Source organism: Echinops telfairi, unplaced genomic scaffold (assembly GCF_000313985.2).
Source record: "Echinops telfairi isolate 266 unplaced genomic scaffold, ASM31398v2 ScPeMD7_4;HRSCAF=17, whole genome shotgun sequence".
Taxonomy (NCBI): domain Eukaryota; kingdom Metazoa; phylum Chordata; class Mammalia; order Afrosoricida; family Tenrecidae; genus Echinops; species Echinops telfairi.
The window spans coordinates 1254200-1280764 of NW_022103900.1; the positions used below are offsets into that span (position 1 = coordinate 1254200).

The window sequence follows — 26565 nt, forward strand, 5'->3', positions numbered from 1 at the left end:
TAGGCTGCAAGCAGAAGCTGAGGCTCTGTAGTTTCACCAGGCGCCCTGAGCAAGTCCAATGATCAGCCTCGCTTGAGAAGCTAAGCTCCAACCTCCTCTCTTCTCTTCCCCTCGCGACCATCGGAGTCTGTTGCTGTTGGTGTGAACCACCTTTATCCTGATAGTTTGTCCCCTTGAGGTCATCCTTTTAATCTGCAGGTGTTTAGTCTGTATCCACACCATCAAAACCACCCTGCGTGGCCCCTGCCTTCAGGGAACCTTTCATTTAACTGGGGTGAAACGTGTATGAATTGTACATGAAGAGTTCATGGCCACCATCCTCTTGGCTTACTCGGGGCCAGCAAAGTACCTGGCATACAACACCTGGTATATGTTTTGCTGAATGAACCGTAGGGTATATTTACCCGCACACCAACTCCTCAGGTAGAGAGCTTAAGGATACCAGAGGACAGCGTGGCATATTGAGCGAGGCTTTCGTAGAACAAGGAGGGGGCCGAGGAAGGCATAGGGCTTGAGCTGGGCATTGCACGGCAGGAGGAAGCAGCAGCGGTTTCAGGGGAAGAGACGCAAACAAGGCAGAAAACAAAACATGATACTTAGGTGTGATTGGGGGTGGGGGAAAGGAAGGATGGTCCAGGCCCATTCACCTAACTGGAGCACAAGTGACCATGTTGGAGGCAAAGGAGAAATGGGGTGACCCCTGGAGGGCCAAGGAAAATAATTTTTTAAAACCCTGCAGGTTAAAAGAAATAGGTATACACTCTGAGTCCTGTAGAAAAGTTGCAAGGGCATGAAGTGTGTCTTTAGGACTCTACGATTTTATATTTCTACAAAAGAGCCCTAGTGGTATAGTAGTCACACGTTGGGCTGCTCATCGCAAGGTCAACAGTTCAAAACCACCAGCTGCTCTGAGAAAGAAAGATGAGGCTTTCTACCCCTGTAAGGAGCTCACAGTCTTGGAAACCCACAGGGACAGTTCTATCCTGACCAATAGGGTCACCATGAACTGGAATCGACTTGATGGCAGTGAGTTTGGTTTTTTGGTTTATATCAAATATAGACGAGGGGCCTTCAACAAGTTCATGGAGAAATGGAATGAGAAGTGAATGGAATGGCTCGAGTAGAAAGAAAATGTTTTGAAAATGATGACGACATATGTACCAAGGTGCTTGATACAGTGGCTGTATGGATTGTGGGAAGATCTGTAAGAGCCCCACCAAAACGATGCACATATCTATATCTATGCATAAAAGTTGCTAATGGATGCTTCCCATGAACTTTTTGGAGTCCCCTTCTATAGATGCACAAACACACACACACACAACTATGTTATCACACCCCCACGCCCCCTCCTCCTAAAACACTAGAGGCATGCAGGGATCACCAGGGACACTCACCTGCTGTCAGAGCGAGGAAAAGGCAAATGGCTTGAGGACTAGAAGCTAAAGCTGACCTTGATCAAAGGAAACGTGTGACCAGGGGGATTTCTTCCCAGGGCAGCTGGGAACAGCTGCCGAAACACGTCAGTCCCTTCTCCCATCACAGGTGCGCGTCTTGAGCCCGAGACACAAGGGACTGCGTGGCTGAAAGACTTGCGCGCACCCAGGCGGACAGGGAAACGGAGAGGGGCATGGTGTGTGCCCGGTTTCGATTTTTCTTCAATTCCCAAATGTTGTGCTAAACAAAATTGAGACTTGTTTCTTGAACGGAATCATCGTGGGTAAGCAGCACCTTTGGTGGTAAGGTCAGCTGGGGAGGAGAGGGGGTCTTCTGAAGCCTGTGGAAGGCTCTCAGAACGATGCTAAGGGAGAAAGAACTCACTCAGGGGTCAGTCCACTACTTGCTGCATCCGGATTCTGTCCCCCGAATCTTGTAGAGATCAGTGGGGGAAAGCTGGAGCCGGACTGCGTCTGGACGGTTTGAATTTGGAGAAGACCTGCTGGTCCCCGGGCTTAGTGAGTCCTTTATGTTGTCTGTATCTTGTTCACCTATCAGTGTACCTGCCACAGAGTGAGTTCTAAGGCTTTTTGTCTTTGGGGATTTAAAAAAGCCCCAAACCACCACCCACCTCTTGACGGTCCCATATCACTTCACAAATCTGTATTTACACTCCAAGCGGCTTCGCGTGAGCACGTGTGCAGCAGTGACTCCTTCACGGGATGTAGGGAATCCAATCTAACCCAGATCTCAGATACACAGCGACACATGACAAAGGGATTTGCTGTCAAAACGTTTATTGCAAAACAAGAGTTCTCAGAACAAAAGGAAAGCAAAGCACAGTTCCCATAAAAATGAAACGTGGGACACCAAGGTGGGTTTCTGGGTACATTGTGGCCTTGGTGCTGGAAGATCAAATCCCCGTGCTGTAGTCAATTACTGAATAGGCTTGCCATGCAAGAGCAACGTCAAATCTCCACACAAACATGATACAAGAGACTCTGGGCACAGCCCTTGCCAAGGGTAACATTAAAATAGAATGACTGGGCGGGGGGGTCCGTAAAAACTGAAAACAGGGAGTGTGGTAATGCCATCTACTCAAAGCCACACGCCAAGAATGTAAATATTTTCTAGTATTTAGTACAAAAATTCTCTTCAGAGTGTAAAAGCCCTATGTGCAGTGTGTTATCGCTGACATGAAAAGATACACTCTCTTGTACACAAATATAAACTAACAGAGGTGCTCGACAGTCTGGGTTTAGAGTATACCACCACATGCCATAAAGTTCCTTAGAGACAGCAGAGAGCAAGTGAAGGTGCATCTGAGGGATCGTGCCAGGCCTCTAGACTCGCCTGGTCGACTCTCCTATTTCAACACAGAAAGTGCTTTATATAAGAGCTATCAGGCTACGCTATAATCAAAAGAATAGGAGAGATGTTTCTCTCTGGCAATGCTGAAAATCTAAACACACACACACACACACACACACACCAGTCCTATTAGAAGCAGCACAAGGTGCCTGATTATAGAAAAAATGAGGTTGCTAGTTTATATGTGGTATGGTGAGATTCAGCTCATTTCAAAACGCTGAAGCAGACCTAGCGAATCAAATATATTTAACATTTTATTATGACCTTTCATAAAACGTTTACCCATCTAGTGCAAGCTCTGAAAAATCAAGTTACACACCGAGTAACGCTACCGGGAAGCAACTCTGGATCTCTCCTGGTGACACCCACATCCCGTCAATGCACGTTAAAAATCGTCAACTACACAACGGCTCTTAATGTTTCCAGAGCTTCGAAAACAAGTGTGGTATGTGCCGTCAACTCCTTCCCATTAGTAATTTGAACAAACCAGGTCCGCGTGAATGAGATCCAGTTCAGGGAAGCAGGCTTTCTGCTTCACTGATCGGTGCAGTCAACGTCAGAGGAGAGGGACCAAAGGAAAGCCAACCTGCTTCGTGACATTTCCACCAGCATTCTTCTTAAAAGGAGGGAACTGTGTCTACAACTGGCGCTTTAAGACAGATGCCACGCGCTTATGGAATGCCGATGAACTGTGGGCAGTACAATCTTTGGTTTCCGGGGCGTGGAGCTAAGCATGGAGCCGTGAAGCTGCCAGGCCGCGCACCTTTCTCAGTGGGGGAGGGATCTGGATGGGATCTTTGTGGGGTGGCCCTGTCCCTGTCAGGTTTTCCAGTTTCATTTGGAACCTCTGAATGTCTCACCGTCACTCACTTCTTTACAAGTGTGTCATTTTTAAAAAGTCAAGTGATTGGGAAGAGACCCACCACCAATCTTTTGCCATTTCGAAAACCGGTCTGCGGGATGGGCGCACTGGCAGCCGCAGCCAGGAGCCTCCTCGGACACTCGGCGGCGTGTGGCCGGTAACGCTGCCTTCGCAGAGATGAACGTGATGACGGAGGAAGGGTATCTGGGGCCGCTTGGAGACCCGTGGTGGAGCAAGGTAGGTGCTCACCGCTAACTGCAGGCCGACGGCTTCAACACCTGGCTGCCCCGTGGGGGACCCACTGGGCAGTTTACTGCCGTCGGGGTTACAGCTTTGGAGACCCTGTGGACGGTGTGACTGTTGTTTAGGGCCATCGCGCTGTCGCCTTAGTGCTCTCCAGAGAGTGTGAGAACACCCCGAGGTTCTGGTTCTATGATTCAGATTCCAGACATAGCTTCCCGTGATCGAAACACTAGAAGCACAGAGGCGAAACAGGAAATGACACCGCCCAGGCCATGTGGTCAAATTCTATAGTCCAGTCGTAGGTGGACAATCACCCCAGCTCCGCAACTTTGCCGGGTCCTAAGTCCTCGCCGTTTCTTCCTGGTGGAGACTGCATGATGGCCGCCCGGGGCAGCGGCGAGGACAGGACCGACATGACGACTGAGGAGGAACCATGACCGCGCCAGCGGAAACATGGGATGGGAAACAGTCTTGTCACTTTTCCCTTTGGGTTCCATCTGGCTGCTTCTGTTATTGTATCCAAGTTTTACACACAGCCCAAGAGATTTATAGGTAAACTGAGAAATATGGCAGTTTGTATGTTCTAAAATTTTTTGGCCAATATTTCTTCAGGATGTCACAAGGTTTACATGCTCATTAAAAGCATAATGATTTAAAAATTAAAAAAAAAATCTCCAATGCTATCAAGTCAGTTCTGACTCATATCATTAGGGCAGAGTAGAACTGTCCCTATAGGTTTTTGAGGCTGTAAATATTTACGGGAACAGAAAGCCTCATCTTTTTCCTGTGGCACATCTGGTGGGTTCGAACTGCTGACCTTGTGGTTAGTAGCCCAATGTGGAACCTTCTATGCCATCAGGGCTCCTTGATGTAGGAATTAGCTCACAGATATTCCTCCATCTGCTTTGAAGTACGTCCCCAGATGCCGTAGCTTCCTGTCCGTTTGGCTGTCCAGCAAGCACTTAGCAAGGGTTAACCCACTCTGGGGCATATTTGCTTTACTGATTGTTGCTCTCCATCACTCGCCTGGAAGCTCCAGGCTCTCGCCTGTTGGTTCTCCAGTGCCTAGACCAGTACCTGGCACACAGAAGGGGCTCAAGGAACATGTAGCACATGAGGGCCTTTATTTTTGCCTGGGAAGTCATGCAAGGGGATTTAAAAGAATGGGGTTGCTCTGCCCCAGTGCAGGCTGGGAAGTCAAGCTCTGGAAACTGCCCTGGTGCTCCACAATGGTTTTCTGCTTGCAACAGTGGGTGTTCAACTCAGCACAGATGCACTGCCTATTTATGTGAGCGTCTGTCTGTCGCCAGCCACAGTGAGGTGTGTGTGCATCTTGATGGTTGCAAGCACAGAGAGGTGTTGGCTGAATAGGCGTGGGGGGTGGCCCTCTGCAGAAATATAAGCACCCATCTTCTAGGGGAAAGGTGGAGCTGGTCTTCCTGATTTTACTCAGTCTGTAAACCAAGGCAGCACCACCTGCCAACCCCTCAGACCAGACAGACCTGGCCAGGGGCCATGGTTGAAAACGAGTCACGGCAGAAACCTGTATCGCTTATGTTCGGAGCCTGTTCCCTTGCTTTTTGCTGAAAGTGATCTTTCAGTTTCATCCCTGAGCACATAGGACCTGAAATGGGTAGTTTAGCGTGAAGCGCTTTCCACTGATTATTCCATTTAATCTTCACAACAACCCTTTGAAGTCGGTGCTATTCCCATTCCCATTGGAAAGGTGAGTTGACACAAAGTCAAAGAATTGGCTGCTATGGGCCAGCACGGCTGAGAGGGCCAGGAGTTTGCATGGTGATTTGCTCTGTCAGGACGATGTGTTGTGTGTCTCCCTCTATCGGTGGTTGTTAGGTGTGGTTGGGTGGGTTCTAACCCATAGTGATCTGATGTTAACAGAACAAAGGACATGCTGCCTGGTCTCGCCAACTCCCCCCCGCCCCCCCCCCTTTCACATCTCACACCCAGAACCTTTTGATTAGCCTGTTTTCCCTAAAGAAAGCTGGCGCCCGATACTGATCACTTGGTTGTCATTTGTGGCTCTCCCGGGAGCTCTCAAGCATGTCTACGAGGCTTTTCTTTATGGCTGGACATACTTAGCAAGTGCATTAGATCATCTCTGTGATGGGGTCCTTTCTGAAAACTTCCATGGAAAGAACCGTGCGCAGTAAGTACTCTGGGTGGAGGAGCCGTCAATGGCACCGCTTTCCTACAGACTGGGAGAAGGACCGTCTCCCCTATCCCTTTGCCTTCCTTTAGGGTACAACTGTTGGGTCATTCCCGTAAACAGAGTTGGGCAGTTTAAGCGTGCTTTGACAGTCTGTGGCAATGGTTGGGGGGATCTGTCGGCTTTGCCAGATTTTAAGGGCAGGGCCTCCCTCTCCTCCTGTGACGCCAGCCCAACCGGGAAGAGGCCAGCTCTGGACCGTGTGGCTGGACACGGAGGGGAGCCTGCAACCTGCCCTTGTGCTGAGGTAAGGAAAACGTACCTTTCCGATTTCTATTTCCCTGGATAATCCCCCTAGAAAGGAGTTACGCAAGTGGTTAAGCACTTGACTGCCAATCCAGAGGTCAGCTGTTCGAACTCCTCAGCTGCTCAGTGCGAAGGAAGTGACAATCTGTTCCGTAAAGTTACCGTCTTTACTGTAACTTTTCTGCGCCCTTTCTACCCTGGCCTATTAGGCTTGCTGAGTCGGAATCTACTCTATGGCAGTGGGTTTGGTTTATACATCTATTTAAGACCCAAGATTATATGCCCCTTTTGAACACACACACACACACACACACACCCCGCCCCTCCCTCACTGAAAGTGCAGAGCAGGCCTGAGCAGACTGCTTTAAGCCCTGTCTTGTAGCTCTTCTGACAATGTATTGTTATCGAGCTGCCAGGGCTTGCACCACTTAGAGCGCCGGCCACGTCTGCGGCTGGTTTCAATGCACGGTCCTTCCCCTTTGCACGCTTTATGGGACCACATCTCAGACTTTACTCTGAGCAGTTGTGTCACGGAGTACTGAAAACCCACAGCATTAAGTATTTCTGAAGAAACACATTGTTTCTTTCATCTCAGTGTTTATTGCTGTGGTTAGATTTCGTCATTACGGTGAGTCATTTTGGCATTACAGTGTACTGCGATAAGAAAAAAAGTGTAGTGTGTTACACAGAGAAGATTAAGCATCAGAGAATTAGGGTTAAGGGTGCTTGTTCCAAACACAAGTTTGCTTAACCTAATGATTAATGGAAATCAGGTCACATTCAAACTATAACATATGCAGTCTTTTAAAAGGGCAAAAAAAGTCATTCATTTAAGAATGCTACGGTGCATGCAGAATCATAAATTTCTATAATCAGGCACCATGGTCGACTGGTTCATTACTTAGACCCTTTGGCTTAAATCCCCCCGCCCGCCCATTTTTCCTTTAGGCTAACCAAATACAGAAAATACTGTTGTATAAAGGTGACCGGCCTAAAAACGCAGTGCTTGGTTTCTACCTCCTCTCTGGTTTCCCGTACAGACGCGGAGAACAAGTTTCTTTTGTGTCTTTTTCTCCCCCCCGAACATTTCTAATTTGCCTACTTTGCTTCCTGCGTTTCATTCACTATTGTTATCCACATCATTATCCTCCTCGTCACCGCCATCATCGTCACCTTCTGACAAGTCAAAGTCATCGAACCCCAGGGCCATGTTGACTTTCTTCCCCTTTCTCTGAGATGTGGTTTTGGAGGAATTCTGCGTGGCTTGCATGTTTATCTGCATCCCAGAATGCAGCACAGATCCTGCTTGGTTCATGGAGAAGATATCCCCAAAGCCCATCAGCATCATGGCCTGCAGACCTCGGTTCACGCCATGTCCCTCCCCGTTACTTGTTGCTGTGATCTGACATGACATTTCTGCACTGTTGGACTCCTCTGTCTTAGATTCAAAGTAAGACTCCTCAGACATTCTTGCAGCAAGAGGCAAGAGAAGCTATCAAAAGGGGAGAAAGGACAGAAGTAAAAAGAGAGATTAGGACCAATTTCAATAAAGAAAACAGGCACCACAAAATTAGTTGGCATGACAAAGGAAGTAAATGATTAGCAAAACAAACGGACGTAGGGGAATCATGCGTGCAGTTCTCGGATGGCAGATCGGGCTCCAGCCTCCTTTGCCATCACTTGGAGGACAGCGTGACTCGTCAGAGGGTGGCTTTCCAAGCAGCACAGCAAGCCCATGTCAAATGGAAAGTAAGTTGTAGTTTTAAACCCACATTTTGCTGAAAACAACAGATTTGTGGATAGCTCTTAATTTTTCCCAAGATCACTTTCACAGAGAAGCCTTCATGTAATCATTACGTTTTAAAAGAAGGTATTTAGTGGAGAGTGAATCTCATGTTTAAAGAAACCACGAACCCAAGAAGAGAAGTTTAGAAAGAAGTGCAAACTCCCAGTCCAGCTGTCAATGAAGTTCTAGGGCTATTTGGATCATTAACTACCTTTTTAGCTAAGTAGGATTCTGATTATCAAATAAAAATGGGCCTACGTGTCACTTGTTCCCATTAATTAATTATCTTCACCAGACCGGGTATAATGCTACCACTGAATTCCACTTAGGAAATGCTTCACTTGTGAACAAATTCTACCACTTAGGAAATAATTCACTTGGGAACAAAGTCTAGATGAATTCTGTCTCTAACACTGAAATCATACACAAGGAGGGAGGTGCTTGTGGAAACTGGGGTGGGAGGGGGAGGAGTGAGTATGGATTTAGAATTTTTCCATTCTCTCCATTATCTACTGAAACTCTTCCTGCTTTTAAGAGAACCATTTTATTTCTAGAAATTTTTAATAGTTGTTATAATTACCTTATGTAATTACTTTGAAGAGTTGACCTACTCCCAGAAATGTCTGCCATATCCACTTTATGGGTAAAACTGTTTGGAACTAAAAAAAAATGACCGTTCTTCTTTGGAGAAGGAAGGAAATTAAGGATTCTCTTTGTGTGTGCTGTTTTAAAGTGGGGATAGGGAGCCTCCATCCAGCCTTTGGGCCATCTAAGGCCCGAAATCATCAAGACAGGCTAATGCAGTTCCAGCCGTCCCCTTAGGGGGCAGTTAATTAAATGTCTGTCCAGTGTGGCCCTCGAACGATGTTATAATAATCCGCATAGCCCTTCACAGAAGAAAGGCTCCCCACCCCGTATATGGGTAATTTTATGATTAACCATTTAAAACTAATGCAACGCTGGCATAATTTTTATACTTTGGGTGTGGAGATATTGTTTAGGGCCAATTTTCTCATTTTTGAATCAAACTTGGAGCAGAGTTTTGTTGTTTCTGTTTTTAAATAGCCCATTCCATAGGAAAGGATTTCAGGAGTGGCTAGTTCACGAAGGAAACTTCATGTAACTCGGTTAAAAATACCAGTTGTATGGAAGGAAATAAAAGTGGCTTCAGCTCCTGTAACATTGGAAACAGGACATTATTTCCCGTGAAGTGAAACTTGTAGCTTCTCCAAGTTGTCTTCAATTGTTACACACTCTGGGAAACTTTGTTGCTTATTTTACAGGACTTTCCTCATGTAATCCTTGACTCTATAAAGATCTCAGCAAATGCCTCTCAAAAAACACACATTTATTCTTATGATCGTGTAAATAAAAATTTTACACTGAGCTACAACTCTTATTTAAAAAACAAACAAACAAAAACAGAAGCATTGTCCATATTTCCGCCTAGAGAACTCACCCCTCCACCTATCTTTAACTGGCACTGTTGTTTTCCGATAGAAAATGAGTTGCCAGGAAAGGAATTCCCTCGAATTAACCACTTCCTAACCATCACCACCCCACCTTCCATCAGTTCCCTAAGACAGCCTTTCCTTTTTTTATATTTAAATGAAGTGATGTCAATGTCAAACTTGGGTAGTTGAAATGACATAACCGAAATCCTAAACCTCAGGCCACTTCCTCAAGAGAATAAAGAAAACAGGCACTTGTAAAATTCATGAGCATAAACTTACTTTCCTTCAGAAAGACAAGCTCTGGGCAGAAAAGACATTAAAAGCAAGTACTGTAAAGAAAGCAAACTTAGCCCCCAGAAGGGGGGGGCGCGGGGACAAAAAACAGGGAAGAAATCCTCATCAGCCAGTGCCTCGTGTGTCGGTGGTGCGAGGGTCGCCCTCAGCGCCGGCCCGCCACAGAAAGTTTTCTGGAGTTAAAACGCAAGCACACCTCGGAGGGCGCACCTGCGGCGTTTCACCGTGTATCACACAACTACAGCACTAATAACAATCGTGTGTGCAAGCAGGCTGTAATTTCTTAGCAAAACAGAGGCCAGGAAACCAAAGAGGGGCTCTAGAGCATGCCCTAGTAGGTCCTTACAACTTTTCTTTCTTCCCATCCTGCATGGAGAAAGAATCAAGCCATGCAGTGCTTTAGAGCTGTAAACTTCAATACACTTAAAACAACAACAGGAAGCAAAACCAACCCCCCATCAGCCTCTGGAAGCTGCGAGGGGCACCCAGCCGTGGCCTCCCTCCTGGCCCTGGGCAGCTCTGAGGGAGGGCCTGCTGCCTTGCCCCTCGGGGACACTTCTGGCCCTTTTGGTCTATAGACCACCTCGATTGGGAGGGCACACGTCTCGGACCCTCCCTCTCTGGAGGGTCTGGTGAACTTGACGTATAAGCTGTGGTCCCTTTTTTGTGTCCCATGAGAACCCAGTTCAAATTCTTATTTGGGAGCTGCTTGGACAACCACTCATTTTTTTCCCCCTGAAAAGTGACATCTGATAATGCACCTGAAACCTTATCCATATTTCCCTTTTTCGGGCATCATGCTGATCCTCCATGAGTTGGGGGGGAAATAGGGAGGCAGAAAGATTTTATTCCTTATACACGGAAGAGTATGTTTAAAGGTACTTTTAAAAGACATATAACGAAGGGCACTTAAGTTTTCTTTTTATAATAGCTAAAGCAACTATCCAAGAGGAATTAAAATGTGGGCATCGAGTTGAGTTTTCATCGTAGTCACTCTGTGGGGTGTTAGAGTGGACGACCTGCAGTCCATTGGACCCCCGGGGACAACAATGCCACGTGTGTCTGTGGACCTAACTCTTGAAATGTGACAGTGTGGACCCTAGGGAAAGATGCTGACATGGGATCAGGCTTAAATATAACCGGATGGGGGTGGGGAGCGAAGCCATGCCGCCATGCTCAGCCACGTCTTCCAGGGGCGGGGGGAGAGGACAGGAAGGGCGCAGGGAGACGGAGACGGCTGCCAGACTCACCGGGACGCTGGACTGCTCGGTCAGTTTTTGCTCCCACATCCTGAGACGTCGCTCTCGTTCTTTCAGCTCCTGCTCTTTGAAGCTGAGGTCCCGCTCCAGTTTCTTCAGCCTCTCAAGGGTAGCCTCGATCTCACACCTGCACGGGGAGAGCGGGGGTCATTACCGACTTTGCTCAAGAGAACCTGGGGAGAGCAGGGGCATTGCAGACTTTGCTCAAGAGAACCTGGGGAGAGGAGAAGTCTTCCGAGCTCCCCGGGTCGTTTCTAACTTGGAAGGAAACACCCATCGGCCTCGTGCCCCATCGCGGAAGGGGCAGGCGGGGTCCTGCCTTCAGCTACTTGCTCAATATTCCACGTCCATCGAGCGCGTTGCTATTTACAAAGCATGGTGACACGAGATTTCATTTTATTCTCACAACAGTCGCCAAGAAACCGGTACTCATCTCGTGTATAAATGGAGAAAATGACACGCAGGTTCGGTAATCAATATCACACTGTTAGTAAGTGGCTGAGATGGGACTTCAGCCTATTCACGGGCTGAGTGCTCTGAGCAATCAATTGATTAAACGGATTCAGTTTCCTGAACTTGGAGGAGATGGTGGTTACATTCCACCAGGGCTTCCCAACTTGCTCGTTCCCGAGAATTACCTGGGGAGCCCGAGTTGTTGTTTTTATGATTACTTATTTTTTTAAGCAAAAACAAAAGCCAGACTTGGAGACTCAGGATTACGTAGGGCTCTCGTTGTTAGGGACGACTCATAGCAACCGTGGACAGGACAGGAGGAAACACTGCCCCGTCCCCTGGCGCCTTCCTCACAGTTTAGGTTAGAGCCCAACGCTGCAGCCCCTGGGTCAGTCCTGTCCGTGAGGGTCTCTCTCTTGTTGGACCCCGAGGGCCTCTGCCGGGCCTGGTCTTTCCTGACAACACGTCCAAAGGCCTGGAGCGCAGGAATGCCATCCTGGCCTCTAAGGTGCACTCTGGCGGTACTTCCTCCACGGCTAGCACCCCAAACCAAAAGTCACTGCCAATGGCCAGACAGGCGGGAGTGGAACTGCGCCGCAGTTCCTAGACTGAGTCTTCCCAGGAGCGGCCTGCTTTATCTGCCTCCTGGGGAGCAGCTGGGGGCTCGGAGTAGCCGACTGACAGTGAGCTGCCCAAGGCTTAACCTGCTGGGCCACCAGGGCTGCACAGGGCCCAGGAATTTCCATGACTCCATTTAAAAGACCCACGTGATTTTTTACCATCAGGCTACTCTGGGAAACCACGGAACGCTAAGATCATTTTGAATTCTAATGCTCTTCCTTTATCTCTACAGGCCAGCCAAGGTTACCGCTTAGGACAATATGCTTATAGGAACTTGTTGCTTCGTTCTAGAAACTTGACCCTTGTAGAAACGGAAACTGGCCAATGGTTCAGCGCAAACTTTCTTCCCTCCTATAGGGCTGTCCCCATTCTCCGTCTAAAGGTCTGCCCTGAGAACGGGAAGTTCTCTCTCCCTGGAGATGCTGGGAAGCCTGTGAACTGAGCCACAGTGCTGAGAGAGGGTAGGAAGGGTGGGTGGGGGTGGAGCAAGAGTGCACAGGAGGGCGGGAAGCTAGGAGAGAGGAGCCTCCCCCCCCCCCCCAAGACAGAAAACAGAGGGGCCTGGGGAGCTCGGCCGCTGCAAGGGCTTGAGCAACAGCCAAGCCCCAGTGGGTTGTGGAGCCTCCAGATCCCGGTTACTGAGTGTGGGTAACCAACGACGGCCTATTTACTCCAGGGCAAATGAGGAGGAGGCAACGGGCAGCTTAGTCCTACGCCTCGGCGGCTGAGAATGGGTATGAGAATTAGCGGGTTGGGTGTGGGAAGGAGGAAACAAGGTTCTGGGCATGGATTGGAAAATCCCATTGGTGGAAGAGCTACTGAGGCGAGTCTGCATGGGGCCCAAACAGTCTACTCTGTTGTCGGGAAAGTGCCTCAGAACAAGGAGGAGGCGATTTAAGAGTAAAAAACGTCTGTCCGTCCACCTCAAATACCCACACGCCGGCGAGCAAGGCAGCACGGAAGGGAAGGCTCGCAGCAGTGCTAGGAGGACAGGGCGGGGCAGCAGGCTCTATGCATCATACACCCCCAAATGCACCCCCGATGTACCAGACCAAACTATCACAGCCATTCACAATCTTTGTTTTGCAAATGGAAGAATTGCTGTGTGTGTTGAGGGGTGGTGGTGGGGGGGGGGTTGGTTAGCTGTGTAGAAAACCTTAGGTCAAACATTGGATTTTTTAAAGACTTGAAGATAAACAAGTGGCCATCTAGCTGAGAAGCAACAAAGCCCACATGGAAGACACAACCAGCCTGTGGGATCACGAGGGATCAGGTATCAGGCATCAAAGAACAACAAATCCTATCACTGTGAATGGGAGGGAGCGTGGAGCAGAGACCCAAAGCCCATCTGTAGGCAACTGGACATCCCCTCACAGAAGGGTCTCGGGCAGGAGGCGAGCCAGTCAGGGTGCAGCATAGCACTGATGAAACACACACTTTTCTCTAGTTCTTTACTGCTTCCTCTCCCCCACTACCATGATTCCAATTCTACCTTACAATCCAGCTAGACTAGGATGTACACTGGTACAGATAGGAACTGGAAACGCAGGAAATCCAGGACGGATAAACCCCTCAGGACCAATAATGAGAGTAGCGATACCAGGAGGGGAAGGGGAAGGTAGGGGAGAAAAGGGGAACCGATCACAATGATCTACATATAACCCCTTCCCTAGGGGACAGACAACAGAAAAGTGGGTGAAGGGAGACGTCGGACAGTGTAAGACATGGCAAAATAACTGTATATATGGATTGTGATAAGAGTTGTATGAGCCCCCAATAAAGTGATTAAAAAGCAAACAAACCCAGAAACGAACAACCCTGGAGCCATCCTCAGAGGAAGACAGCAGTGGGAGACACACGCCCCTGAGGCTGCAGAGCTGGGCGCACCCAGTGGTAATTTGGCCGCAGCTGGTGTTCACTTTAACGCCGGCCCGGCCCAGACCTTCGGCCACCGCGGGGCGGATGTCACGGACCTTCAGTTTGATCGGCGCAAATGGCCAACAGAGTCCATCTCGCTTGGAAAGTAAGCCGACCGTTCCACTCCGGTTCCAGCTCTGGGAGCCAGTGCGGTTCTGAGCCCTTCTGGAAAACAGCTCGGGGAGCTGAAAGAGGCGGCCCCAGGCTCAATACTCCTCCTCAGCCAGTCTCTGCAGGCCTCGCCTCCTGGCTCCCTGCTCACCAAGGCCGCACCCCAAGCCTGTGAGCACCCCTCCCCGTGCTGTGCTCTGTGTTTTGGTTGATGCGTGTGGTGTGTCCCATGCAGGCGCTGACGCATGTACACACCTTCCTGTGGTGGGAAGGCAGGCTTTTAAAGTACCTTTTAAAGTATGTTGGCGCACGGAAAATGATGGTTTTCTCTGAAGTCTGGCCGAGGTGGATTTCAACTAGTGTCAATGCCCCATATGCCAAATCAAAACAGGCAATCAATCGAAATGACCTTTCTCCATTAAACTTGAAATTAAAAAAGCCAATTTCTAAAAACGACTGTATTACAAATCATGCAATAAATCCACATCATGTATGACCAATTGCCTGCCACCGTTCAGCTGCATGATTTCTGCTTAAGAGTCAAATCCCCAAGTGGAGGGTTTTTTGAGCTCTGTTTTTCTGTTTTGTTTTGTTTTGAAGCAAGTATGTCATGGAGAAGACACTTTGGTCAGCAAGAAAGAATACGACTAACCGAAGTGTTTCACCAAGAGACAGACCTGAACTCCTGATGGCTACACCACGCTGCAGAATAACCCCAGGTCAGCAGACCACGGCGGGGCCGAGTGACACTGGAAAACGTGGACAGCGCTAACGTGGTACGTGCTCTGTGCTCCAGGCGCGGTGCCGTCGTTGCTGATGCGTCAACAAACAGAGACGCCTCCTAAGGATGTGAACTGACCAAGGCGATGCCCGGCACGCTGGATTTCCTTCCTATCACTGGACAGGCCAAAGGGAAGAATCCTCGCACTTATGTGGTTTTGTGGCGGCTTGCTTTTATAGGAGCTCTTGGAATAAAGAATTCAGTACTCTTTGAAAAAGTAGGTGCTTCGAACGTGTCCCGCTGTGGAGCGGAAACGCTCCCAGAAAGCGAGCCCTTGCCAGAAAGACCAGAGCAGAATGGGAACCAGACTTGTGGGGATGCTGGTTCTCTGGACTGCACTTGGGACCTGGGCCAAAAGGTCCCTGGGATCGGAAACCATGGTTTCCCCAGACAAAAGTTGAGGATGGAAAAGAGACAGCGGAATGGGGTATCCTTTGAGCCTTGGACAGCTATAGACCGATATTGAAATATCCAGCTGACGGACAAAAACCCCTCCTGCTTCTTGGCCCTCGGCGTCCAAAGAGGCTTTTTGGCCTTAGTCACATCCTACCACGGTCCTGCTCTGGGAGGTTCCTCCCGGCTGGAAAGCGCTCTCGTCACGTGAATACTGCTAAGGATTCAACGGCCTGGCAACGGCCACGAGGTGCATGTTTGCCTCTAACCAAAACCCACCAGCGCATTTCATTTTTGTTATCAGTCTCTACTACCCATTTCAATCCCCTTTTCTTCTTGAAACATTTTTTCAAAACTATCATCCAATTAATTCAGATTTAAGGTAGAAAATAAAGGTATACAAACATAAAACAATCCCCGTAATCTCATCACCCACTAGAACACTTAATACTTTTCTCTTGGTACCCATATGTGCGTGTATATAAATTATATATATATGTATATTTCTTTGAAGAAAAGGGAATTGTTCTAAACATATGGAATGCGTTTTCAAACCATTTACCATCAAAAGCAATTCTTCTGACACAGATGCATGTCATCATTAATGGTTCTATACACTTCCATATGTAGGAATATCCGCATTTAAAAGAAAACATTCATTTGTTACTGTACTTTATGCCATTTCTAGGTTTACAATGATCAACGAGTATCCCTACATTCTTGTACAAGCATCTCGCTGACTGTCATAAAATTTCTGGGGAAGACTGTGATTGTTTTCAGGACATCTGATCTATATTGCCCAACTGTTCCTACCAGCTACCTACGAGAAAGCTGGTAACACTGGAAATGTTCATAAGGTAAACTCTGCCTGATCCCATAGATGAATCTGTTCCCTTGCATATATTTAAGGCTGAATAGTTTTTTCACATGTTACCTGGTCCTTTGATTTCTCCTGTGAAATGCCTCTGCATGTCCTTGAATCATTTAAAAAATAACAATACTACTTAAGAATGATTTTACTGGGCTTTCAGTGAAAGTTCACAATAGCAATCCTTCCTCTATTAAAATGGTTTCAACTGTGATCTGGGCCCTGAGCGACCTTCTTCTCGGAGATCTGCGAGGTGAAATGTGTCTCCTAAACCACACTCAGGCCAAATCTGCTTTCTGCTCTCGTCCTCTTGCCGGTGACCAGGAGACTTGTCCAGAGGCTTCATGGCATGTGGTACTGCACCTGGCTAAGTGTGGAGGCCAGACTTATTATTGCTTGTTTACGTGACCCAATGAATAAATCTATTCTTCTGTTAAGTTTTATTTTCTAACGCGGTAAGCACTGATAGATATAACCCATTTAAACAAGTGCTCTTTGGGGCCCTCAACACATACCAGGACCATAATGGACTCTTGAAATCCTAAAGTTTGAGAACTGCTGAGCCATCTGACAGCAGGGGGAGAAGTTGCAATCGCATGCCATTTGTCATGGGAATGTATTTATGATGGGCATGCCTCCTGACTAGATAAAAACAAAAATCCAAACCACTGCCACTGAGTCAGCGCCGACTCACAAGGACCCTACGTAGGGTTTCTGAGGCTATCAATCTTTATAGAAAGATAAGATAAGAGATCCTTATCTTTCTCCTGAAGAGCAGGTGGTGGGTTTGAACTGCCGCCCTTGCGGTTAGCAGCCCAGAGCTTACCCAATGCTCACCTGATAGCACCACTGAAAACTCTCTGTGACCATTTAAAAGCTTTATCTTCTTAGGTAGCAAACTGTCTAACACCCTCCCTGTTTTTCTGATTTTGTTATGTATTTCACGAGACACCTTATCTAATGGTATTAACTCTACACTCCAAACTTACTACCACAGTTGGTTCTGACTCACAGCGACCACATAGGGCGGGTGGAAGTGCCCCGATGTTTCCGAGACTGTAACTCTTGATGGGAACAGAAAGCCTCGTCTTTTTCCTAAGTGTAGGAGTCTGCACATGTGGGAGTCTGCATGTCTCTCAGTCCATGGCCTGCGCCGTCCGCTGTCTTTAAGCTTCCCATTCCCGGATATTCCCTGGCCTATTGTCCTGCCTGAGTTTGACCTTTGTGATGATTGGTGCTCGGTGGCAGGCAGCCGCCATGCTCATTGGACACCAGGCATCCAAGTGCACCTCATTTACATGTGGACCGTCCAAGTGCACCTCATTTACATGCGGACCTGTTTGAGGACTGATGCCTGCCATTTCTTCCATATTGTATAGCTACATGATTATTGGATACTATTCGTTACACTTTATTAGCATATGATGTAATGTTACCCACCATTGGGTATTCATTACACTTTATTAGCATATGATGTAATGTTACCCGCCCACCATAGGGTATTTAAACCCCTGCCTTCTGCTCAATAAAATGAGGCTTGATCAGATTCCTGTCTTGCCTCCATTTCTCGCGTCTCTTGCCCCTCTTCCCAGTCCCTCTTTCAGGTATCCACGTTGTTTAATGGCCCGTGGGACGGGTCACCTAAGGGTGTTAACCATAGCATTGAAATCCTACTGATCCTTTGGGAAACAGATCAATAGCATTTCTTCATGTTAGTAATATATCCTCAGGCCAAACCAGGCTATGTGTTTATAAGTTCTAAGGCACCCAGTGCATCTCTGTCACAAAGCTTATCAGAATAGGAATGAAATAACCCCTGGGGAATTATATTTAGTGGTTTATATCAGGTACTGCTTGGGAGCCCCGGTGCCTCGGGACTCTTCTGCTCATCATTTTAGCCCAGCACCCAGGAAGGCACCTTCCACCAGCAGAGGTCCAGGGATTGTTCTGAATAAATGCATATAAATATGCTTACTATAGCAAATTAATTAACTAACCGGTTTGTGTTCTCTGATAGCATATCATCATAATGCCTTCTTACAGCATTACCACCACGGTACCTTTCTTTGTCTCCCCAGTATGGATGGAGCAGCTGCCGTGTTCCAGGCATATTCTAGCAGCTGGAGATGACAAGGCAGCTTGTCTGCCCAGGGAGACCGGAATTAAACAACCCACTGCAGAATGATGTTGAAAGGCCCAGAGCAGTAAGGAGATGCTCACGGAGCACATGGTATGAAGCCTGACCAGGCCTGAGTTGGGAAACCTTCCATGAAAACCCGCTCTTTCAGCTGTTCTTGGAAAGGTTGGTAAGGTCAACGGTGGTAGGTGGGCGGTGATCAGGGGTGGTGTGCAGCTGAAATGGGATGAGCGCTAAACACAGGCCACAGAGTTTGCCATGACCCTGAGTGTGAAGAACAAGAAAAACCCAGCAAAGAGACGCCTCTGCGGCCAGGCTGAAAGAAAGTGGAGCTGGTGGCGCGGAGGGATGCGGGGGAGAGGAGGCTGGCTAGGCCCCAGGACGCAGGGTCCCAGGCCGCTGGCCAAGTACTGTGCTGCTTGTCCTCAGGGTAATGGGAACTCATCCATGGCTCTCAAAGGGATGAGATCTCATTTGCTCCGCTCTCTTCCTGTCTGAAACACACCGGCCATGGGGATTTCAAAAGAATAAAAATAAATCAGGTTGTTGTAAAACATCACTCATATACAAAGTCCAAAGACATGTCTAAGAATAGAAGTAAACAACTCTAATGTTCCAGGGGCATGCAGTACTCACTCGGGGCCAGCAGATGGCGAGAGGTGTCATGTTCCGGCCACGGCCAAAGGGGGCAGGCTGAAGTTACTTAAAATCTCCGCTGAGTCAGAGGGGGCCTCTGGCCGCTCTCAAACCCGCTATTTATACTCGTGCACCATGTGACCTGGCTCAACTGCTGCACCCTGGGCTTGCTTTTTGCACTGACACACAGTTCCCTCATGACTAAGTCCGCGTGAAAGTTTAATTGGATTTATAACACCAAGTGTTTTCTTGGGGTGAAAAGAAATAGTCTTTCTACTCTCCCTACCTCCTGTGCAGGCAGATAGGGCACGGGGCCGACTTTAAGGCAAGCGGCTTGTTTGTGACCCGTTGGACCAAGGCCAAAGCTTCCCACCACAGGGAGGGTACAGGGCGGTGTCTGGTAGCCATCTTTGCATCTCAGCAGGCACGATTCCGTGGTTCTCGCCAAATCCGTAGGCACAGACATACGGTCAGGCCTAAAGCTTCACTCTCTATTTTTTGGCTTACCTATGTAATGGAAGACTTACTCGATTAAAAAAAAATACATCAACATTTCTAAGCTTTCCTTCGAAGTCAGGACTGTCTTCGAGCTGTGTGGTCCTGTCCGTCCGGAGCCCACTCGTGGTCCTTCCGGGCCGCAGGCTGTGACTCCCCCCAGCACCCCGGCCACCTACCTCCACTCGGCCTTGTTGTGCAGGAATGAGTTACACTGGTCGGGCAGGCTTGCGTCGTTGGACATGGACTCCAGAATTGAAATGACCTGCTTGAATGATGGCCGTTGCTGCAGGACAGACACACGGAGGGAGAGAAAAGGACTCATTCGTTGGAAAGTGGATCTTGAAAGACAGAGTGGCGTTATGGACAAGCATTTGTAATCAGCTCAAAGCACGATGACAAAATACGATATGGTACAATGTTCCGGCTTAGCTGCCTTACGGCACTTAGCTCGATTACTCAGGTTTAGGGAACTGTGTTCTTTACAGTCGAAATCAATTCCTGAGAGCTGACTGAAGTGTGTTCTTGTCTCCTGGCTCCAGGTGGAATCTTGTAGCTTATTATTTCTAGGTCAGGAGAATACCAACTTTTGTGGGTATCATGAAAGACCCCTAAGACAGAAAATATAACTCCTTTCATTAAAAAAGGTGTCCAGGTGATAAAGCCAGTGTAGTAAAAAGTTCATGTTAGAGTTTGGGTGATGGATAGACTGGTGTTCACTGTGAACATTTTTTTCATAATGAAATATAATTTTATCGGAACAAATAGACTTTCCCAAACCAGTCACTGAGGAAAAAGGAAAAAAGCCCCCAATTTCTGAGTCCTCATAACTTCCCTGTCTTCATTGTTTACTCCACATTATAAGCCACATTAGTGCTGAGAAGCTGTACGGCCCGTTCACCAGCTATTGAAAAAGCAGCCGTGGAGTATATTTCTTTAGCAAGCGGTAACCACACTAGACTGTCTCTTGAGATTCCAGCCAAGGTTGAGACAAAAGGTTAAAACAAAAATGGAGAAAGATAATACAAGGATGATGCACATTCTCTCTCCATCACGCTTCATAATTATACCATTTCTGAGCAAATTACAGTGGCAGCAATTAAACATGCATTTTAATTTGGGAGCACAAACACAAGAAAGAACAATGTTGAGGTGGCTTGCTCACTTCCTACATGATTAAAAAAGGCAATTTTTCCATTTCTCAAGAAGCACAGAGCTGGGGTATTTATTCGGAGTTCTGCCACTTTTCTACTTATTTAAACATGTGTGTGCACGTGGTGCATTTTAAGACAAGGCTTAAGTCGTTACATGTCTTCTAATTGCAAAGAAAAAAATGCCTTAAAAAACATCAAAAAAATTCCCTCCCTTTGATCCAAGGAAGAACGAAGAAAATCAAAGACCCATGGAAACAGCTCTTCCACGGGGCTGATGGGCCACAGCCTTTGGGGTCCAGAAATCACAAGAATTAGAGGGCACCCAGCACCCACTGCTGACCACCCTGAAAGGAATCCCAAGAGAGGATCCCAGATGGAGTCCAAAAGAACGGTGGCTCGAAAGTCAAAATCATAACCTAAGGCCAGGTTTCCTGGTCTGCCGGGGCTGGTGGAACCCTGGAGACCATGACCCGCAGTAACCCTCAGCTCTGGACCGGAACCCACCACCACGACTCGATGTTCAGCCACACGATTGGCAGGCTTAGGGGACAGACCATGAGCACCAGCGAGGGATGCCCTTCCTAGAAAAATCAACCATTCCCAATCCAATGGGCAGCATCTGCCCAGGGTAAAGCTCCGGACAGAAGGCAGGAGAGACGGGAGAAGTGGGCAGATGGAAATGGCAAACCCAGGAGGGGCAGACAGAGTGCCCGGTGTGGTGGGGATGGCAGTCAGTGTCCTGGTACAATGTGGACAGACGGTGGACCGGGAAACCCGTTTGCTTTATAAACTTTCACTCCAATCACCAACTTAAAAAAAATCTTGAACAAGACTGTTTGCCCTCTTTTGACTTGGTTCTCATTTTAATGTCTTCCACCATATGCCGGGTTGCAAAAGGAACAGTTGTTTAATTGTTCACAGGAACTAAAATTAAATCACAAATAATGGCTTTTCATTTTTTACGTAAAAGCGCAGGAAGAGCTAATGAATTTTTTAAAGAGTAATATGTTTCCTTAGATTTAACCTTTTTTGAAAAGAGGCAAGACATTTTCAATGGGATGACAAGAGTCCCTAGAAAAATATAAATTCTAGAGCTAGACTATGTTGGTTTCGGATGGCAATTATCAAAGTAGATATTTAAAAAGAAACAATGTAGAGCTCTGTGGTAATATTTAATATGAGCATTCTAGTGATAGAATACAACATTTGGTTTAGGATGCAGGTTCGTCTGAAAAGGGTCTGGATTCCTTTTGGTACCACGGCGTGAAAACTCACGCAAACCCATGGCCATTGAATTGATTCTGATGCATAGTGGCCCAGGGTGGCTGGTGAGGGTGCACATCTGTCTGGGAGCAGACAGCTGCATCTCTTTCCTGGGAGAGGCTGGTGTCTTTAAACCAGTGACCGGCTAACTAGCATCCCAGCACTGAGCCCACAGCTCCACCAGGGCTCCACATGTCATAAGCTTTGCTATGTAAGAAAAATCGGACCATTTAATTAAGGTCTTAGATATCGTATTTATGTTATCTTTGTTTTATAGGTAAGGGAAATCATTCTCAGAAATGTCCACTCACACAACAGCAAGTTATATAACCATGTCAAAATACATTACAAAATACATGTATCAGTTGATACAACTGATGTATGGATTGTTGTAAGAGCCCCCAATAAAATGATTTATTAATTAAAAAAAATACATTTTCCAAGAGACGTGTCTTAAGTTCTCTCAGAGATGCACAGAACAATCCACTCAAAAGCTGGTGCACTGACTCGGGTCGCATGCTCTTACAGCACTCCAGCACACTGCTTCGACAGCTTTTATTGCACGAGGAAAAGATATTTTCTACCAACTCATGGATTTAACTATTATTTCCCCCCTTCTTTAAAAAATGCCGTTTTGGAGCATGGATCAATACCTGCCTTTCTGTCTTTCCTTCTGTCAATAAAACATCTTGACTACCACCTGCAAACAAATGGAATGACCTCATATTTATATACTACCATCATCATCTTGCATACTTTTCTGCCTCTTCATAACATTTCAACTGAGAGGCTGGATATTTTCAACTATTAATTTTACAGAGTCCAAAGACTTAAAGAAGAGAGAGGAATAACAACATTGTAACTAACCATGCTCTACACAGAGCACAGGCCTGACACCGAGGTCTGGGTGTAAGGTGGTATGTTTCAGTCAGCGACATCAGCGCACCTACTTCTAACCAGGCGCCGTGGGAAACACTATAAAGACTCGCTTCCTTTACTCAGAGACTGCACCAGCTACTTAGAAAGAGAAGACCTTCAACAGTTCAAGGGCAGGCTCGGCGAGTCAGAGCGCCGATGGTCCAGGAAAACGAATACACCCTCTTCTCACTTAATGCCATGGTTAGTTTCCAAAAACAGGTTGCTTTGTCAAAATTGGCGCGCTGAGAAAATGGAGGATGACTAGATCACATCACAAAACAGAGGATTAACACCTCGTCACATGGCTGGCAGATTACATCATTGGGTAACTGCCAAGCCAACTGAGAAGCAAGGCCGAGTCAAAGTGACACATGGCCTTAAACCATCATAGCCTCACACTCTGGCGTCTGCTATTGCCAGATGTATGTCGTTCACGTGAAAATGGTCAGAATGTTTACGACTGTAAACGTGGAATGTCATGTAAGGACATGGTCGCTAAGTGAGGAGAAGGCCCACTGAGTATGGGCTTGAGGGCGCAGAGTGACCAGGGAAGGCTGAGGGACCACGATGAGGGTCTGAAGGGCGGGCCAGGCTGTTTCCAGAGGAGTCAGCATGAAGAGTGCGCTGGGCATGCTGGCTGGGGACAAAAGTCCAAGTGGCAGCTGGCCACATATCACCCAAAGGATGGGAGCGCGAAAGAGCCGGGAAAGCTGGTTACAGCACAGCGTTCACAGTCCGCAAGGCTACGTCCTGAACAAGCAAGCGGGCCGACAGCACTCACACTTGCTATGGGACTCGCTGCAAAGCGGGCACTTCTTTCGTGCCTCCGGATCCCTTCCGAAACCTATGCAACGTTGTCACGGAGCACAGATAAGACAGAAGACTCTAAACTGGGAGGGGAAAAAAGGACCCCCCCCCCTAGCTAATGAACAGTTTGAATTCCTTAATGCACATAATGCTAAATAAATACAGGACATGACTATCGAGGGGGTCCTGAACAAAAAGAGAGAGAAGACAGTTTGTTGAGCAGGAATCAAAGTGTGGGGTGGGGGGGCAGAGTGCACGCTGTGGGGGCGAAACACGAACACAGTCCCTGGAGCACGCACTGTCCAAGACACGTGGGCCGCAGCAGCTTCCAGCTGCAACTGGCTCCACGCTCCTCCTCGGGGCTCCTGTTCTTACTCAGGGGTGCAATGTGATAGGGAAACTGTCCCATCCACTCTGTTATCCCAACATAATTCCTCGACTTCCCAATGTGTTATTCATGGGAAAGAAACACTGTATAGGAGACGATGATAACAAAGAAAGAACCTCCACTCGTACTTCCTGTGGGGGCGGGGGAGTCAGACTGGAACTGGGTTTAAATTATGGAAGAAATTCCATTGTTCAGTCATTCTGTTAAGGTCTCTTTATCCCCTATAACCCATCTTTTTCCCTGAAAAAATCAGATGGGTCTGCATGATACGACTCTTGCTTCTTAGAGTATAACTGCTCCCTGGTCCAAACGTTGGATCTTTTGCTTTCTTGATACTGGGGAAAGTCCCAAACACGCACACATGTCAGAGCGGGTCATACGATGAGCCTCCATGGACTTATCCCATGTGTTAAAAAGTGATCACAGCCAATCTGATTTGATTTATCCCCTCATCCATTTCCCTGAACTTTATTTGGAAGCGAATCCAAGCCCACCCTATCATTTCATCTGTAAATATTTCCGCATGTATGTGAGAGGCTTTTTAAATGGTCTTTGCAGGGAAAGGAAATGGCCCATTCATGCTCAAATGTGATAACCACATGAAAGCTGAAGGCTGGAGCAGCTCCAGCTCTATTCTGAGAGCCGGAAGAACAGCGCCGACACCAGGCAGCGAGGACGTGCAGGCCTCTCCAGAGCACGACGTCTGCCTTGTCTCTGGGGAGGCAGTTAACGGGGTGGGTGCAGTGGTTACCAGCAGGGGCATTACCAGACGGCTCGGTTCACCCTCCACCCTATCACCCTACTAGCTGGGGAGCTTTGAGTTCATTACTTAACCTCTGTGAGGCTTGTTCTCTTTACCTGCAGAAGGGGACAAAAGCAACCTGTTTTCATAGGAAGAAATGAGTGTCCGGTAAGTGTTTGAACAATACCTGGTGAAGAGTGAGCACGGGGTACAAACTACTTTTATAACATACAGGGGCAGCAGTAGTGAGGAATTAAAAAAAAATTGACAAAGTGATCATTAGTGAGGACTGAGTGCTCAAGGGTGAGGATAGTATCTTGACTGCTGGAGGCTCCGCAGGTAGGGGCTCCTAGCAAGCCTGTCTGTCTGTCTGTCCGTCTGAAACTGCACACTGACATCGTAATGCAGCTGCGGACTCCACTAACCCACAATTGCAAACCTGAAAGCCATACAAAGAGAACTTCAGAATCTTGAACAGCAGGTAAATCTATCTACCCACCTTGGAATCAGCTTCCCAACACTGATGTAAAAGCTCCGCAAAACTTCTGGGGCAACTGCTGGGAATGGTTAATCTCTACAACAGAGAGACAGGAGGGAAACAAAACACACAAAGATTTAGTCATTATGGTAAAGGAATATTATTCTGGAGGGTCATACATGAATTAAGAGTATACACAAGATGTAGGTTTTAAAGCTTTTAATGATGCATATGTGACAGGAGAGAATCTCTGCTCATATGCATAATATTGAAATACAAGGGGGTACCCAAAAAACCTGGAATCCCCACCCCCACCCCCACCCCCAGGCTATGTATTTTTATTTTTTTTTTTTAACCAAACAACCTTATCACCTTCAAAGTACTCTCCATTACACTTAATGCATTGTCAAATCTACGCTTCCGTTCTTGGAAACATTTTTCAAACATATCTGTTTGGATGGCTGATAGCACCTCCTTGTTTTCTTATTCACCTCTTTCTACGTCATCAAATCGCTACCCATCCAGTCACTCTTCATTCTTGGAAACAGAGAGAAGTCGCACGGGTGAGACCAGGTAAGTAGCGTGCAAGGGGCAAGAGAGCCATGCTGGGTTTTTTGCCAAACACTGAAGCCCTGAGATGGCTGCGTGAGCAGGTGCATTGTCCTGGTAAAACGAGTCCCCAGTCTGCCACAAAGCAGGCCTTTTTTGTCACACACTTCTACGCAATCTTTTCAGAACCTCTAAACAGAAAGCTTGATTCACAGTCTGACCTGGCACAAACTCCAAATGCACTACAAGTTGACATTTTCATCAGTTCGGGAAGTTGTTGGACATCCAGAATGAGTCGACATTTCACCTTTTTGGAAACAAGAGAACCACCCATATACTTGAGTCTTTCCCATAGTGCTGTCCCTGTGAGCTGTGTTCAACTTCACAACGGTTTTCGCAGCATTTTTTCCAGAGCAGGAAACAAAATTTCACAGCCGCACCTTGTTCTCTTAAATCAGCCATCACAAAAAAATGAGGTTCGAGAAAAACTGCTTTTACAGAAAAATCCATTGTGACCAGCGAGAACCTTCCCAGGTGATGCCACCGGGTGCACTAACTCAGAGCAAGTTGCTTGATGCTCACCTAGTGGGAAAAATACGTACTAAGAAAGCTCTGCTCCGCCCAGTGCAACTCCGGGTTTGTTTGGGTACCTCCTTGTATGCATGTGTGGTCATT

At 47.4% G+C, this 26565-nt stretch overlaps 1 protein-coding gene across 2 annotated transcripts in view; it reads right to left on the bottom strand.

Annotated features, from left to right (window-relative positions):
- Positions 1-26565, bottom strand: part of MAP3K20 (mitogen-activated protein kinase kinase kinase 20) — a 176212-nt gene that overhangs the window by 46631 nt on the left and 103016 nt on the right. Inside the window, exons 9-12 of one of the 2 annotated variants that reach the window (XM_004703734.2) lie at positions 25363-25437; positions 19771-19877; positions 11171-11306; positions 6964-7878 (exon numbers count right to left, since the gene is read on the bottom strand). In XM_004703734.2, coding sequence (XP_004703791.1) covers positions 7504-7878; positions 11171-11306; positions 19771-19877; positions 25363-25437 — 693 coding nt within the window. In that variant the 3' untranslated portion in view covers positions 6964-7503. Of the gene's footprint in view, positions 1-6963; positions 7879-11170; positions 11307-19770; positions 19878-25362; positions 25438-26565 lie in introns of those variants that run through there. The other variant, XM_030888237.2, reaches the window with a different exon arrangement.